Consider the following 15,055-nt stretch of genomic DNA (forward strand, 5'->3'; position numbering starts at 1 on the left):
TCCTCTGACATGCCGAGACGGAGGTGTTCCTTTGTCTCGCTTCCAAAGCGAATCGGTCGTGACGCGCGAAGCCTACGCGCGGCTTTCTATGACAACATATCTTGTTAAAAGTGAAATCTGCCGGAAAATGGCTGATGTCCAGCTCTTGTGATAACCAGAGAAAGAGCACACGACGGTCTCGTATCCACAGAGCCGTCCGTTTAGAAATGGTCCGGTGGCTTGTGCCGCGTCGTCGCAGCTCGGAGCGTGGCGCGCCGAGCGTCCTTAAAGGGGTCCTTAAAGGGGTCCTTAAAGCTGTACTAACAGACCTTATTCTCTGTGAAGCCTGTAAAATTTTCACCGAAAGCCAGATAAATTTTTCGAATGGTTTCCAGGTGCCAGTCTCAGCTTCTGAAAAAATTCTGATGGAAAAAAAGTCCTTTTTATGCCGCCATTTCCAGACAATGAAAATCCGACGAGGGGGCGGGACCACTCCTTTCCAAGGTGTGCTCACAGGTGAATGACGTCACTGACAGGCGTGGAAAAACTCACGCATGCGCACGAGGGTTCAAGCATGTCTGACGTAAAAACATATGAATGAAATCCATATAGTTTTTTAAAAAAAATAAAAAGGACCGTTACTTTATTGACAGACCTCGTACACACTCTTAAGGCTATGAAATTGGGCTATTAGTAAAAAAAATAAAATAAAATTAGAAAAGGGGGTGTTCACAATAATAGTAGCATCTGCTGTTGATGCTACAAACTCAAAACTATTATGTTCAGACTGCTTTTTTAGCAATCCTGTGAATCACTAAACTAGTATTTAGTTGTATAACCACAGTGTTTCATGATTTCTTCACATCTGCAAGGCATTAATTTTGTTGGTTTGGAACCAAGATTTTGCTCGTTTACTAGTGTGCTTGGGGTCATTGTCTTGTTAAAACACCCATTTCAAGGGCATGTCCTCTTCAGCATAAGGCAACATGACCTCTTCAAGTATTTTGACATATCCAAACTGATCCATGATACCTGGTATGCGATATATAGGCCCAGCACCATAGTAGGAGAAACATGCCCACATCATGATGCTTGCACCACCATGCTTCACTGTCTTCACTGTGAACTGTGGTTTGAATTCGGAGGTTGGGGATTGTCTCACAAACTGTCTGCGGCCCGTGGACCCAAAAAGAACAATTTTACTCTCATCAGTCCACAAAATATTCCTCCATTTCTCTTTAGGCCAGTTGATGTGTTCTTTGGCAAATTGTAACCTCTTCTGCATGTCTTTTATTTAACAGAGGGACTTTGCAGGGGATTCTTGTAAATAAATTAGCTTCACACAGGCGTCTTCTAACTGTCACAGCACTTACAGGTAACTCCAGACTGTCTTTGATCATCCTGAAGCTGATCAATGGGTGACCCTTTGCCATTCTGGTTATTCTTCTATCCATTTTGATGGTTGTTTTCCGTTTTCTTCCACGCGTCTGTTTTTTTTTTTTTTTTTTGTCCATTTTAAAGCATTGGAGATCATTGTAGATGAACAGCCTATAATTTTTTGCACCTGCGTATACGTTTTCCCCTCCCCAATCAGCTTTGAAATCAAACTATGCAGTTCTTCTGAACAGTGTCTTGAATGTCCCATTTTCCTCGGGCTTTCAAAGAGAAAAGCATGTTCAACAGGTGCTGGCTTCGTCCTTAAATAGGGGACACCTGATTCACACCTGTTTGTTCCACAAAATTGATGAACTCACTGACTGAATGCCACACTACTGTTATTGTGAACACCCCCTTTTCTACTTTGTTTTTACTAATAGCCCAATTTCATAGCCTTAAGAGTGTGCATATCATGAATGCTTGGTCTTGTTGGATTTGTGAGAATCTACTGGTACCTTGTTTCCCATGTAACAATAAGAAATATACTCAAAACCTGGATTAATCTTTTTAGTCACATTGCACTACTATTATTCTGAACACTACTGTACATGAGAAGCATGTATATAAGCACACAAAACAAAGCAGTGTTGGAGAGACCAGCCACTGACATCATGGTGCAGCTCTACTATCATTGATTCTCACCCCCGCCACTCAAAAACAAACTGAAAAGGTCGAAAAAGAATGTAACATTTTAACCTCTTCAGATAGCTCTTAAAATAGGTCAAAGTTAGCCATCTTTGAGCTTGTCTAAGGTCTGTGTCCCAAGAAAGTTTCCTGTAAATTTGAAGCCTCTGGCAATCATGGGACTGGAGTTATGCTGAGCACAGACGGATGGATGTAAAGTCTTTACAATACCCAGTGGCCATATTTGATGGCCTCAGGTAACAAATTGATATTGGATGGATGTAGCATTTGTTGCTGTGTGCAAAAATCTGCAAACAGTCTCTTTAATCTGAGTGTCAGAGAGCCGATCAGATACTTTTAACACCATAAGGCAGTGTAAATGTAAACTAATTTTTTTTTTCATTGAATGTTTGTGATTCTTGTGTGTTAAATTTACTCTGCAGCACATTTATTTGTTTTGAGTAGTTGCATGATGTGTAATGTAATTAGTGCTGTTGTCTTTTTGGCTTGTAGCTTCCTGGTTTGTAAGAAAAATGTCAGCTAACTTTCTGGAGGCTGGTGTCCACTCTATTCACCTTATTCACAAAGTCAGGGTGGGCGGCTCCATTTTGTCAAACAGCTTCCGGTTTGTCACTGCTTCTAATGATTATCTAAGTGGGAACATAGTACGCTACATGTGCCCGAACATGAGCAGCATTAATTGTTCAGTTCGTGGGTGCCACAATAAGTCAAAGTCAAAGTGTCTTTATTTGTCTCCCTAAGGAGAAATTTGCCTTGGACAGGGTCTGCTACACAACAACACATCCAGTTCATAGCACCTATACATTAAAAACAACAACACAGTAAGTCAAAGGATAAAATATAAATACACAACATTATTAACATCTTTGTACAAATTCTGCAGTACATACCCTTATGCTATCTTCCCTGAACTATCTGCTGATTTATGAGCTTCACTGATAATGGAATAAATGAATGTTTATATCGATTATATTTACAAAGAGGAACCCTGTACCTTCTTCCTGAGTTAAGTAAAGTATATTGAGTGCAGTACATGAGATGCATCTGTTAAAATATTGTCAGCACATCTGAGAACTGCCTGTTCAAACAACTCTTGGGGAGTTACAGGTACCACCATACCCATGATTTTGCCGGCTATCTTAATCAGATTTAATATTTGAGTTTTTGATTTAACCGTTAAATTACAAAACCAACTAGTAATACCATACCGTAACATGGATTCAATCGTTGCTCTGTAGAAAATCAGCATAATATTCCTACATACACCAAAGAGTCAGAGTCGACGAAGAAAGTGCATGCGCTGATGGATTCGGGCACAAATGCTTGACACTTGCATGTGCCAGCTTAAGTTGTTATCGATGTAAACCCCCAGATATTTATACGAATCCACCTGTTCAATGTTATGTCCATGTATGGTGACCACACTACGGTCTCCAACAGCCCGAGGGTCCAGCAACATCTCCACTGTTTTATTAGTATTAATCTGCAATTGATGGACATCACACCAGTTCACAAACCTGTCCACTCCAGATTTGTGACAACTTGAATTAGTACTAGTGTTTAGCAGACTATTACAGTGTCATCTGAAAATTTAACAACGTACTGGTTTGGCTGATAGCTGATGCAGTCATTGGTATTCAGTGTAAATAAAAAAAGGTGAACTAACACAGCCCTAAGGGGCACCAGTGCTACTTAATGCAGTATCAGAGCAGACAGAATTGACCTTCACCTGTTGTGACCTGTTTGTTAAAAAAGAATACCACTTAATTAAAAAAGGGTTCACATTCAGCCGAATCATTTTTTGAAGAAGGATATGTGACCGGATACAGTTAAAAGCAGAACTAAAATCAGTAAAAACTAATTTGGCATATGCAGAGGAACTCTCAAGATGCTTTAAAACCAAGTTCATTATAGTTAAAATAGCATCACTCGTACTCCGCTTCCTTTTGTACGCAAACTGATACTGATCCAAGTGTGGCTCCTGAATGAACAGTTTCTCCAGTGCTTTCATTACATTAGAGGTTAGAGCCACTGGCCGAAAATCATTATTCACTTGGGGGCATGGAATAACTGCAAAAAGAGGAAACTATTGCTTTCAGAATGATGTTTTGAACATGGAAAGGAGAGATCTGAGTGCTGTGTTCCAGCATTTAACTTGTTCCCTCCTCCATTGAAAAGACTAGAATCTCCGGTGCTGGATAAAAGGTGCTGAATTTGAAAAATCCACCCAAACGTCCCAATGTCTGTTCTTTTTATTTTATGGAGATAAAAACACACACCCCTGGATCTTTACCCTGTTATGACCTGTGGGTGAGCCAGAGTCGATCCCTTTGAGCTTTTCAAAAAGGTTTTTGTTTCTACCCATGTAATATCTTCCATTGTCCTAAGACAAAACGGAAATGCCTCTGTTGTAAAAGTGGGCGGGGCTGAATAAGGTGAATTGGCCTTTACTGAAGCAGAATTAAATAAAATAGAGACATTATTTTAAAAAATGATTTTTGAACATTTTGAATGTGCGGGATATCCTGCACATTCTCAAATGCGCCTACGGTACATTTTATGTTGCGTCCAGCCTTTATGATTTTGCGTGAGGACGACATCTGCAACATATTTTGGAAACCTTTTCAAAGCATAAGACCTTGTTGACGAAAATGTAGTTGAGAAGAAAAACATGTCGACGAAAACGTGTAGACGATAATAAGTTTTTATTGTAAAATATTTTACTCTCGTTTTTTTTTGTCAACAATAATGCATTGTTAATTTCATCTTAGTTAGCATTTTAGAACATTAATGTAGTATCATTCTCATTTCGTTTTCATCATGGAAAAAAATGGGTCGTTGACCAAGATATTTTGTCTCATTTCCTTTGATAAAATTAACACTTGTTCAAACTGATGTCTATGTATCACAAGACCATGGACTATCATTTCAGTGTTGTCTGAATTTAAAAGAACAAAATTGCTTGACATCCAGCTTTTCAGTGAAGCAAGGCATTCCCATGTCTTGATAAGTGCGAGTATCATTAGTGTAACAATATAAAGTAAGCCCATAGCATTGTGGTATCTGCCCAAGGAGTGCTATATAGAGGGAGAGAAAAAAAGGGGGGGCTTAATAAGGACCCTTGTGGAACCCTGTATTTCATGGGAACAAGATTTGAGGTGACTTTATTGTACATGACACAAGTAAGAGCAGCTGGTTAAGTAGGATGTCAGCCACTCAAGAACAGTCCCAGCAGAACCAAAGTGATTCTGAAGCCTGTCCAATAGTGTACGATGACCCACCATTTCAAACGCAGGGCTAAGATCTCACAGTGGGTGTCCGAATCCATTGCAAGCTGAAGGCCATTTACCGCTTTACTAAGCGCTTTCTCCTTGGAGTAGTGCATTCTAAATGTACTCTGTAGTGGCTCAAAGAGGTTATTCTCACTAAGGTTGTCTACAAGCTGCTGTGAAACCACTTTTTCAAGGATTTCATAGCAAAATCATCGGTTTGATATAGATAGAATCATGCACATCATGGAACTACAGTGGCTCTTGAGTTGAGAGGGAAGTTTATACATTCATATTAATTATGACATGGCTGCATGAAAAAATTTCCCACTCAAAGATAGGTGTTGGAGTACACATGTTTCTGCAGCAGGTGACACAAGGCCTCCAGGACAGTTTTGCATTTTTGCTGTTGTTGGTGGTGGCTTTCAGTAACTTGGAGACACTTTAAAAATATTTTGTTATTCAAAATTTGTTCTTTTTTTTCTGAACACATTTTAAATTCTGTACTTAAGTTAACATTAGGAATTTACAGCAGGACACACAGAGCAGGTGATTAGAGACCCTGCAAGGCTTATGACAAATGTTGGTTGTGGAATCCATTAGCTTAGCGGGGAAATTAGTGCAGAAAATCCACTATGGTGATAGTGCAGTTTATCTGCCAGAGAGGGAAATTCAACAAGTTGAGACTGTGGCCTGCTTCCGTAGACATGTCCATAAAAATCATAGAGGGATATGCTTTGCAAACTTAATACCCATTACTACATTGGATGATGTTAAAATTGTGGATGGCCCAGTGGTTGTTCCAGCAATAGCAAAGATTTTGTGTCTGCTACCTACAACACACGTGTAATGTCTCAAACCTAAACCTTCTTCTAGGCATTTTGTATATGCTACTCTGTTATCCACCCCTAAATCCAAACAGTTCAACTGTCAACCCCACTGAGGTCCTTAGTCTGGGTCTCATTAACATAAGATCACTGTCCTCAAAATCATTGTTGATTAATGATCTAATTATTGATCATCACTTGGATATGTTTGGGTTATGTGAAACCTGGCTTAAACCTACAGCTGTCCTCCCCTTAAATGAGGCCTGCCCACCAGCATATACATTTAGTCATGTCCCTCATGATGCGAAGCAAGGCGGGGGTGTTGCTCTTATTTATAAATCTAGGTTTAACTTATTAGCTTTTGGGGGTCACAAATATAACTCGTTTAAGCATCTGATTTTCCACTCTGCTCAGGATATTACACATTGCCAAGGTCAGAAGAATAAAAATCAGCCGTATTACTTTGTCACTGTATATAGGACTGCTGGCCCATATTCTGAATTCTTAGATGAATTTGGTGCATTCATCTCTAACTTGTTAACTACTGCAGATAACATTGTGATCATTGGTGACTTAATGTTCATATACAACCCCTGGCAAAAATTATGGAATCACCGGCCTCGGAGGATGTTCATTCAGTTGTTTAATTTTGTAGAAAAAAAAGCAGATCACAGACATGACACAAAACTAAAGTCATTTCAAATGGCAACTTTCTGGCTTTAGGAAACACTTGAAGAAATCAGGAGAAAAAAAATTGTGGCAGTCAGTAACGGTTACTTTTTAGACCAAGCAGAGGGAAAAAATATGGAATCACTCAGTTCTGAGGAAAAAATTATGGAATCTTGAAAAACAAAAGAACGCTCCAACACATCACTAGTATTTTGTTGCACCACCTCTGGCTTTTATAACAGCTTGCAGTCTCTGAGGCATGGACTTAATGAGTGACAAACAGTACTCGTCATCAGTCTGGCTCCAACTTTCTCTGATTGCTGTTGCCAGATCAGCTTTGCAGGTTGGAGCCTTGTCATGGACCATTTTCTTCAACTTCCACCAAAGATTTTCAATTGGATTAAGATCCGGACTATTTGCAGGCCATGACATTGACGCTATGTGTCTTTTTGCAAGGAATGTTTTCACAGTTTTTGCTCTATGGCAAGATGCTTTATCATCTTGAAAAATTATTTCATCATCCCCAAACATCTTTTCAATTGATGGGATAAGAAAAGTGTCCAAAATATCAACGTAAACTTGTGCATTTATTGATGATGTAATGACAGCCATCTCCCCAGTGCCTTCACCTGACATGCAGCCCCATATCATCAATGACTGTAGAAATTTACATGTTCTCTTCAGGCAGTCATCTTTATAAATCTCATTGGAACGGCACCAAACAAAAGTTCCAGCATCACCACCTTGCCCAATGCAGATTCGAGATTCATCACTGAATATGACTTTCATCCAGTCATCCACAGTCGACGATTGCTTTTCCTTAGCCCATTGTAACCTTGTTTTTTTCTGTTTAGGTGTTAATGATGGCTTTCGTTTAGCTTTTCTGTATGTAAATCCCATTTCCTTTAGGCGGTTTCTTACAGTTCGGTCACAGACGTTGACTCCAGTTTCCTCCCATTCGTTCCTCATTTGTTTTGTCGTGCATTTTCGATTTTTGAGACATATTGCTTTAAGTTTTCTGTCTTGATGCTTTGATGTCTTCCTTGGTCTACCAGTATGTTTGCCTTTAACAACCTTCCCATGTTGTTTGTATTTGGTCCAGAGTTTAGTCACAGCTGACTGTGAACAACCAACATCTTTTGCAACATTGCGTGATGATTTACCCTCTTTTAACAGTTTGATAATCCTCTCCTTTGTTTCAATTGACATCTCTCGTGTTGGAGCCATGATTCATGTCAGTCCACTTGGTGCAACAGCTCTCCAAGATGTGATCACTCCTTTTTAGATGCAGACTAACGAGCAGATCTGATTTGATACAGGTGTTAGTTTTGGGGATGAAAATTTACAGGGTGATTCCATAATTTATTCCTCAGAATTGAGTGAGTCCATATTTTTTTCCCTCTGCTTGCTCTAAAAAAGTAACCGTTACTGACTGCCACATTTTTTTTTCTTGATTTCTTATAGTGTTTCTTAAAGCCAGAAAGTTGCCATTTGAAATGACTTTAGTTTTGTGTCATGTCTGTGATCTGTTTTTTTTCTACAAAATTAAACAACTGAATGAACATCCTCCGAGGCCGGTGATTCCATAATTATTGCCAGGGGTTGTAAATAAGCCTTCTGATCCCCTCTGCAAATCATTTATGGAAATTGTGGATGCATTAGGATTTCGGCAATGCATTCGGAACTCGACGCACATTAGTGGAAATACCCTGGATCTGGTTCTCACACGTGGTATTGCTGTCACGAATATTGACATCATGCCTCTTACATCAGTGGTGTCTGATCACTCACTTATTTTTACAGTTTCACTACCATGTTTAGTGGAACAACAACCTTATATATCACTACGCCGATGCATCAACTCCTCAACTAAGACTGAACTTGAAGCTAGACTGCCTGGTGTCTTAGCTTCACATTTGGCCAATACCCAGTCAGTAGACAGACTTGCGGATAGTTTAAACTCAGTGCTCAAAACTACACTTGACATGATGGCACCACCTGTGTTAAAACCGCGCTCCCCCAAATCACAGTCACTTTGGTTCGATGATTACCTGCGTGACCTCAAGCATAAGGCAAGAGGTCTAGAACGGAAATGGCGTCGTTCAAAATTAGAAGTATTCCACCTTGCGTGGCGTGATGCTATCTTAGACTAATGGTTGGGTGAAGCCATTTATTGGCAAACAACAGTGTTTACTCTTTTCATATCTGTCCAAAAGAAACTATCCAAAAGAACCTGATCAAAAGTTTACATACCCCTGTTCTTAATACTGTGTATTGCCCCCTTTAACATCAGTGACAGCTTGGAGTCTTTTGTGGTAGTTGTGGACAAGGCTCTCTGATGGTAAAGCTGCTACTGAATATGTTTTGGACTTTATTTACATCAATTATGAAGAAATATAAACAATATGGCACTCTGTGGTAAATCTGTATGGAGTAGACAGTTCTCAAAAACTGAGTGACTGTGCAAGAAGTAGAACAGTGAGGGAAGCCACCAAGACACCCAGACAACCCAGAACAAGTTATAGGCTTATGCGGCTGTGATTTTAGAAATTATGCACAGTGCAAACATTGCATTTTGTATCAGCGGTTATCCATCTTCATGATGAAGTGGTATAGAGGAGGATTTTCTTAAAAAGAAGACCTGAAAGTTTAGCTACAAATTGCCAGAAGGTACATCGGAGATGCAAGCCTGGATTTGATCTGTTTTGGTGAAAGAAAATCCTTCTCTGCTCTACTCCACTATGAAGCTAAGAGTAGTGATGTAAAATGCAAAGCTTGCGCTGTGCACAATTTCTCCAATCACAGCCACATAAGCCCATAACTTCTCCTGGGTGGTCTGGGTGTCTTGGTGGCTTTCCTCACTCTTCTCCTTCTTGCACAGTCACTCAGTTTTTGAGAACTGTCTACTCCATGCAGATTTACCATAAAGGTCCATACTGTTTGTATTTCTTTGTAATTAATGTAAATAAAGTCCAAGATGTATTCAGTGGCAGTTTTGCCATCAGAGAGCCTCGTCCAAACTACCACAAAAGACTCCAAGCTGTCAGTGATGTTAAAGGGGCAATACACAGTATTAAGCAAAGGAGTATGTAAACTTTTGATCTGGGTCATTTGGGTAGTTTGTGTTGTCATCATGATTTCAAAAGAGTAAACACAGTTGTTTGACAATAAATGGCTTCACCCAACCACTAACCATGAGTGAAACAAAGTTTTTGTGTTATTCATATTCTCTTAAAAATGGCCAAAAAAACTAAACTTTCTGCCAGGGTATGTAAACTTTTGAGCACAACTGTATTTTCCCCTTCATATGGCTAGCATACTGGTATAGTTTTGTTTTACACTTTTTACTCTTTTAATTCATTTTATTAGTAAACAGAGCGAGCCGTGGTCTCAACTTCACCTGACTTCTGTGTCTTTTAGTGAATCTTAGGGCTAGTGGCCGGCGATCACCTTAGTATTTATTCTGTTTTTCTTGTTGATTAATGCTGGCAAATGATATTGTATTTCTTGTTTTTCTGATGCCTGATTCTGTTTTTTCTCTCTGTTTAAGGTGCAGCTCCATCCAGAGATGGGTGTGGTATTTGTGCTGGTGACCCTCCTGTCCTGTGCACCAACAGCATTTCCTGTACATTCTTTTTGTGAATTGTTCTGTAATTTGTGTCTGTAGCATAGCCCAAGCATAGGGTCACCCCTTTGAGTCTGGTCTGCTTGAGGTTTCTTCCTCAGAGGGAGTTTTTCCTTCCCACTGTTGCTCTGGGGGTTAGTAAGGTTAGACCTTACTTGTGTGAAGCACCTTGAGGCAACTCTGTTGTGATTTGGCATTATATAAATGAAAATAATTTGAAATTGAACTTGAAGCTTCAGTGGTGGCAATAATTCTGAAAGGACTGTGTGCAGGTTCCTCATGTTTTAATGTTTTTTTTTGTTTGTTTGTTTTTAAATTCACTGTTGTTTCTTCTTGGGCAACGGACAGCTAACAATCTTTTTGTCTCTCCCACTTCAGCTCACCCCACTCTTCAGACCGCAAGTCACATCAGAGACTGACACCCGGTACTTTGACGAGGAGTTCACAGCACAGACCATCACGCTCACGCCTCCAGACAAGTGTAAGTAGCATTTGAGTGTGGCCAAGCTCTCACGTGTACACACAGCAAAGTGCTGTTGGTGCATTGACGTGGGATGGTCCTTCTGACTCAGTTGATCAGGTGCACATGGATTGACTGGAACCTACAGACTGACTTCTCTTGTGTTATTGGCTTTTACAGATAACAGTCTGGACTTCGAGGACACCAGCCAGCCAGCACATTTCCCCCAATTCTCCTATTCTGCTAGCATAAGAGACTAACAGCCTCTCTGGCCCACGCACACACACATAAATCACATGAGGCATGAACAGACGGCTCACTTGGCCACATCCTTTGCAGCTATTAAATAACCAGAATCCCATCTTTACTGGAGTTTTGGTATCAGCAGGATATAAGTGCCTAGGTCGACGGCCATATTGTTCATTATACATCCTTTTCGTCCACACTACGGACAAAGTCTGGCCACATTGGCTGTACTGTATCAAACTGGTCTTCAGTACCTCACAGTCATCAACATAATCAGGACTTTAGCACCTTCGGATGGCCTATACACAACTGCTGCTGCTTTTTCTGACCGTGAAACTAACCATCAGCAGCTTCTGCCACTCTTTTCTCTGGCCTTTTTGAGAAGCCATACAGTTTGCTTGTGGCATTTCCAAGTGCTCTTCTTCACAATCTGTTCAACATCACCACTGGTGATGAAGTGGCTCTTTGGGGATGCACCGATCAGAAACACTGATGGTATCTGTGTGTACACTGTCAACCAGTGTGACTGATCTGCTTTAAATACTGTTTCCGCTTTTCTCTTTATATTGCCAAGACGTAATTAAGCCCATGTGTTTGGATAGAGACCGTTTTTATAATTTTTTTTCTATGCTGCCATGGTGGAGTTGAAATGAAACAATAGCTGCTTGTAATGTAGCCTTTCAGCTTTAATTCAAAGAGTTCAACAAAAATACCGCATTAACCCTTTAGGAATTACTGCTATTTTATCCGCAGTCCCTCCGTTTTCAGAGGCCATAAGTAATTGGTTGAACTAAGAATTATTGTAGATACACATTGGCACATTTGCCTGTGTTGGCCTTCTGATAGACTGGTGGCCTGTTCCAGAGGTATCCTCCCTCTTGTCCAGTGATTGCTAGTATAGACTCCAGCCTCCTGCCCCCTTTCCTGGAATGAGTGGGTTTAGAAAACAGATGGATGGAAAACATCACTTTCACAGCCAGTTTCCTTTAGACACGTCAGTAGATGGATGCATGAACTTTTCCAAGTCAGTGCATATATCTTCTACTACATTTACTTTACTCATTAAGAAATAGAAATAGTATGTGGGGTAAGTCTGTCTGGAAAAGGCGGTTCTCAAACAGTGAGTGACCATGCAAGTAGGAGACTAAAGAGGGAAGCCACCAACACCTCCATGACAACGCTGAAGGAGTTCCATTCTGCTGTAATTGGAGGAACTTGGGTTTGTGTAGCCTTTGTATGTTTCACAACCAGTTATGCAGCTTCATGGGAGAGTGGAACAGAGAAGGATTTTCATAGATGAAAACAGTTATTGAGTCTCCTACATGTGCATTCTGGCAAACTGTTGTTGAAAGTTCTCATTTTAAGAAAAACATAACTTACGATTTTGATTAACAAAGTTCCTTGTGTTTTAGTTCCTCCAGTTTCTCATGGCAATGAAAATGGAGGGACTATGTATTTAAAATGTTCGTAATTCATAAATGGTCAATAGAGTAGTTTCGTTAAACTCCTTAAATTGAAGTTGAAAGTTGATGCAAGCACATCTTGATTGTTTAATTTTAGCTCTGTTGTGGTTTTATAGGCAAGATTTCAAAATTGTCACTGTCCAAATACTCATGGACCTGACTGTGGAAGCATGATCGCATCACTTAAAAAAAAAATAATAATAATAATTTTCCGCCAAAATAGTTCTCTCTCTTCATGTCCATTCTGTATCCATAGAGCAAGTCGCCACCTGGTGGAGCATCTCTTTTTTACTTTTGGTCATAAAATTCTAAATTAGTTTTGCAAGCCAGACCAGATCATTTGTTAATTGTGTAGCAAGTTGTCCATTTAAAAGAAAAACTGACATGAAACTTGTGTTCAGTACTGGTTAGTGCCTTCAGTTTCAAGAAAGTGCGGATCGGTGCATCCCTAATTATTCTTGTATGAGGGACAAAAACTTGTGGCAATTTGTTGGCCGTTTTTTCTGCTAGCTGTGTGTATGTGTGTTTTGAGAAAACGGGGGCATCAAATTCAAATGGAATGTCATCACTATCAGAATGCGTGTGTGAGAGCTTGAGATTTCGTGTGTGTGTGTGCACATCTTTATACAACACTTGCGCAATATGCATCAGGAACAATGGATGAATTGGTAATGCTGAAAAATAGAAGTGTGTCCATCGCAGAAGCATTTTTTTTTTTTCTTTTAGTACTCAACGAAAGTGAGGTGTTGGAGAGAGATGGTTTCATTTTCCTCAAGCTGTATGCAAAGAGTCAATTGTATATTAGTTTGCTCTCATCTCAAAATGTGATCTTTGTTAGTAGATCTGTTGAGTGCGACAACGGGAATTGGGAAAGCTAAATGCACAAGGTGTATATGTTGTATTTTAAAACAAGTTGATTTTTTAATTCTAACACTTTTTTTTTTACTTTGATCATTAAAATATACACCAGCCATGTTATTTAAGAGGGTCGACAAGCACTTAGTGATTTAAAACAGACCTCATTTTCATCAAATGGACCATGTGCATGCTGCCACTTACAGCTTCCCAAAACCTATGCCAACCACGAAAAAAAAAAATCTTCAAATCCACTAAAAGGATGAACTACAAACTTTAAGGAGTATTTGAGTATCCTCAAAGAGATTGTTGTAGCTATTGTTGATGAAGCGCAGTAGTGCATCCAGTTTATAATCCATAGTGCTGGAGAGCATCATCTGTTGCAGTGTTGGAAGTTGAGGTGGATTGTCGGGCTGCAACTACTGTAAAAGTGGCCTCTTTTGGTAGTCGGCATTTTTATTTTATTTGCTTTATGTTGTGCGTATTGTTAACACCATTAGTTGTGGCATTGGTGCAGTGTTGTGAAGCTATGGAACTGTGCAAACCCAGGACTGTTTGCTGAAAAATCCATGCTGTTGTCTTGTAGGCATTGTTATAAGCTGTTAATGGGGATATGTGACACGGTCTTGCACTCTCATAACCACTTAAAGGGCAAAGTTATTTGTATTCCTTTACAAAATGAGATGGCAACTGGGAAGAATGGTTATGTTGCTGTTCTAAGATAAAGCCGGACCATTGCAAACGGATGCAGACTAATTCAGATACTGTAATTTCTGTTATTTACCATCTGCATAAATTAATCATAATAGTAAAGACAGCAGCAACACTAAGCTGGTGTTAATAATACTCCAAAATATGGATAGTAAACTTACCATGACACACCATTTTATAAAAGTACATCTTTATACCAGTTAAAGATTAAGATATGCTGTATTTTTAACAGCAACAGTAATACTTGACTACGATTTTCAGAAGCCTTTCCACAAAGCAAAAATACATGTCCGTATCTCAAAAGCCTCATTACAATTACACTTTTGAATTCATATCAACAATCTTTTTACGAATTATAAAAAGCACACATACATACACACACACAAAATAAAATCCATGTATCTAAACTGCTGTTGCTTTCAGTTTGAATGTACTGCTGGATTTGATTGTGCATATGATAGCTGGAGGTGTAAATCATGTAGAAAGCTGATACACAACATGAACATGGTCCATTGTGAGATTTTTCTTTTAGTGCAATGTCTTTTCATTATCTTCATTTCTTCCCAACTGCTCGGATTCACCACACAATATGAAATGATTAATGCAAGAGGTGCACCGTTTTCATATGCAATACTGGGTGTTAAACTGTAAATTACATTACACCCACTGAATTGGTGCTACGCTGTTGAGTCACTGGTAATAAATTAAGGGCTGGTGCAGATGACCTGCTCAACTTACCCATTTTTCTCAAATGTTTGCATCCAATGTGTTATTTGGAAGAAATTCATTTTTCTTATTTTTTTTTCCTGGTTTTACTTTTTAACTTGCTGTTTATTATCATTCTTCCCCATATACTCAGTCCTCTTCAG

At 39.5% G+C, this 15,055-nt stretch overlaps 1 protein-coding gene across 3 annotated transcripts in view; it reads left to right on the forward strand.

Annotated features, from left to right (window-relative positions):
- The window catches only part of LOC117517694 (RAC-beta serine/threonine-protein kinase-like), a 41,394-nt gene extending 27,703 nt beyond the window's left edge, over positions 1-13,691 (forward strand). For all 3 annotated transcript variants that reach the window (XM_034178816.1, XM_034178817.1, XM_034178818.1), the window contains exons 13-14: positions 10,830-10,932; positions 11,092-13,691. In XM_034178816.1, the coding sequence (XP_034034707.1) occupies positions 10,830-10,932; positions 11,092-11,171 (183 nt within the window). In that variant the 3' untranslated portion in view covers positions 11,172-13,691. The remainder of the gene's footprint in view (positions 1-10,829; positions 10,933-11,091) is intronic.
- Positions 13,692-15,055: the final 1,364 nt, after the last annotated feature.

Source organism: Thalassophryne amazonica, chromosome 9 (assembly GCF_902500255.1).
Source record: "Thalassophryne amazonica chromosome 9, fThaAma1.1, whole genome shotgun sequence".
Lineage (NCBI taxonomy): Eukaryota > Metazoa > Chordata > Actinopteri > Batrachoidiformes > Batrachoididae > Thalassophryne > Thalassophryne amazonica.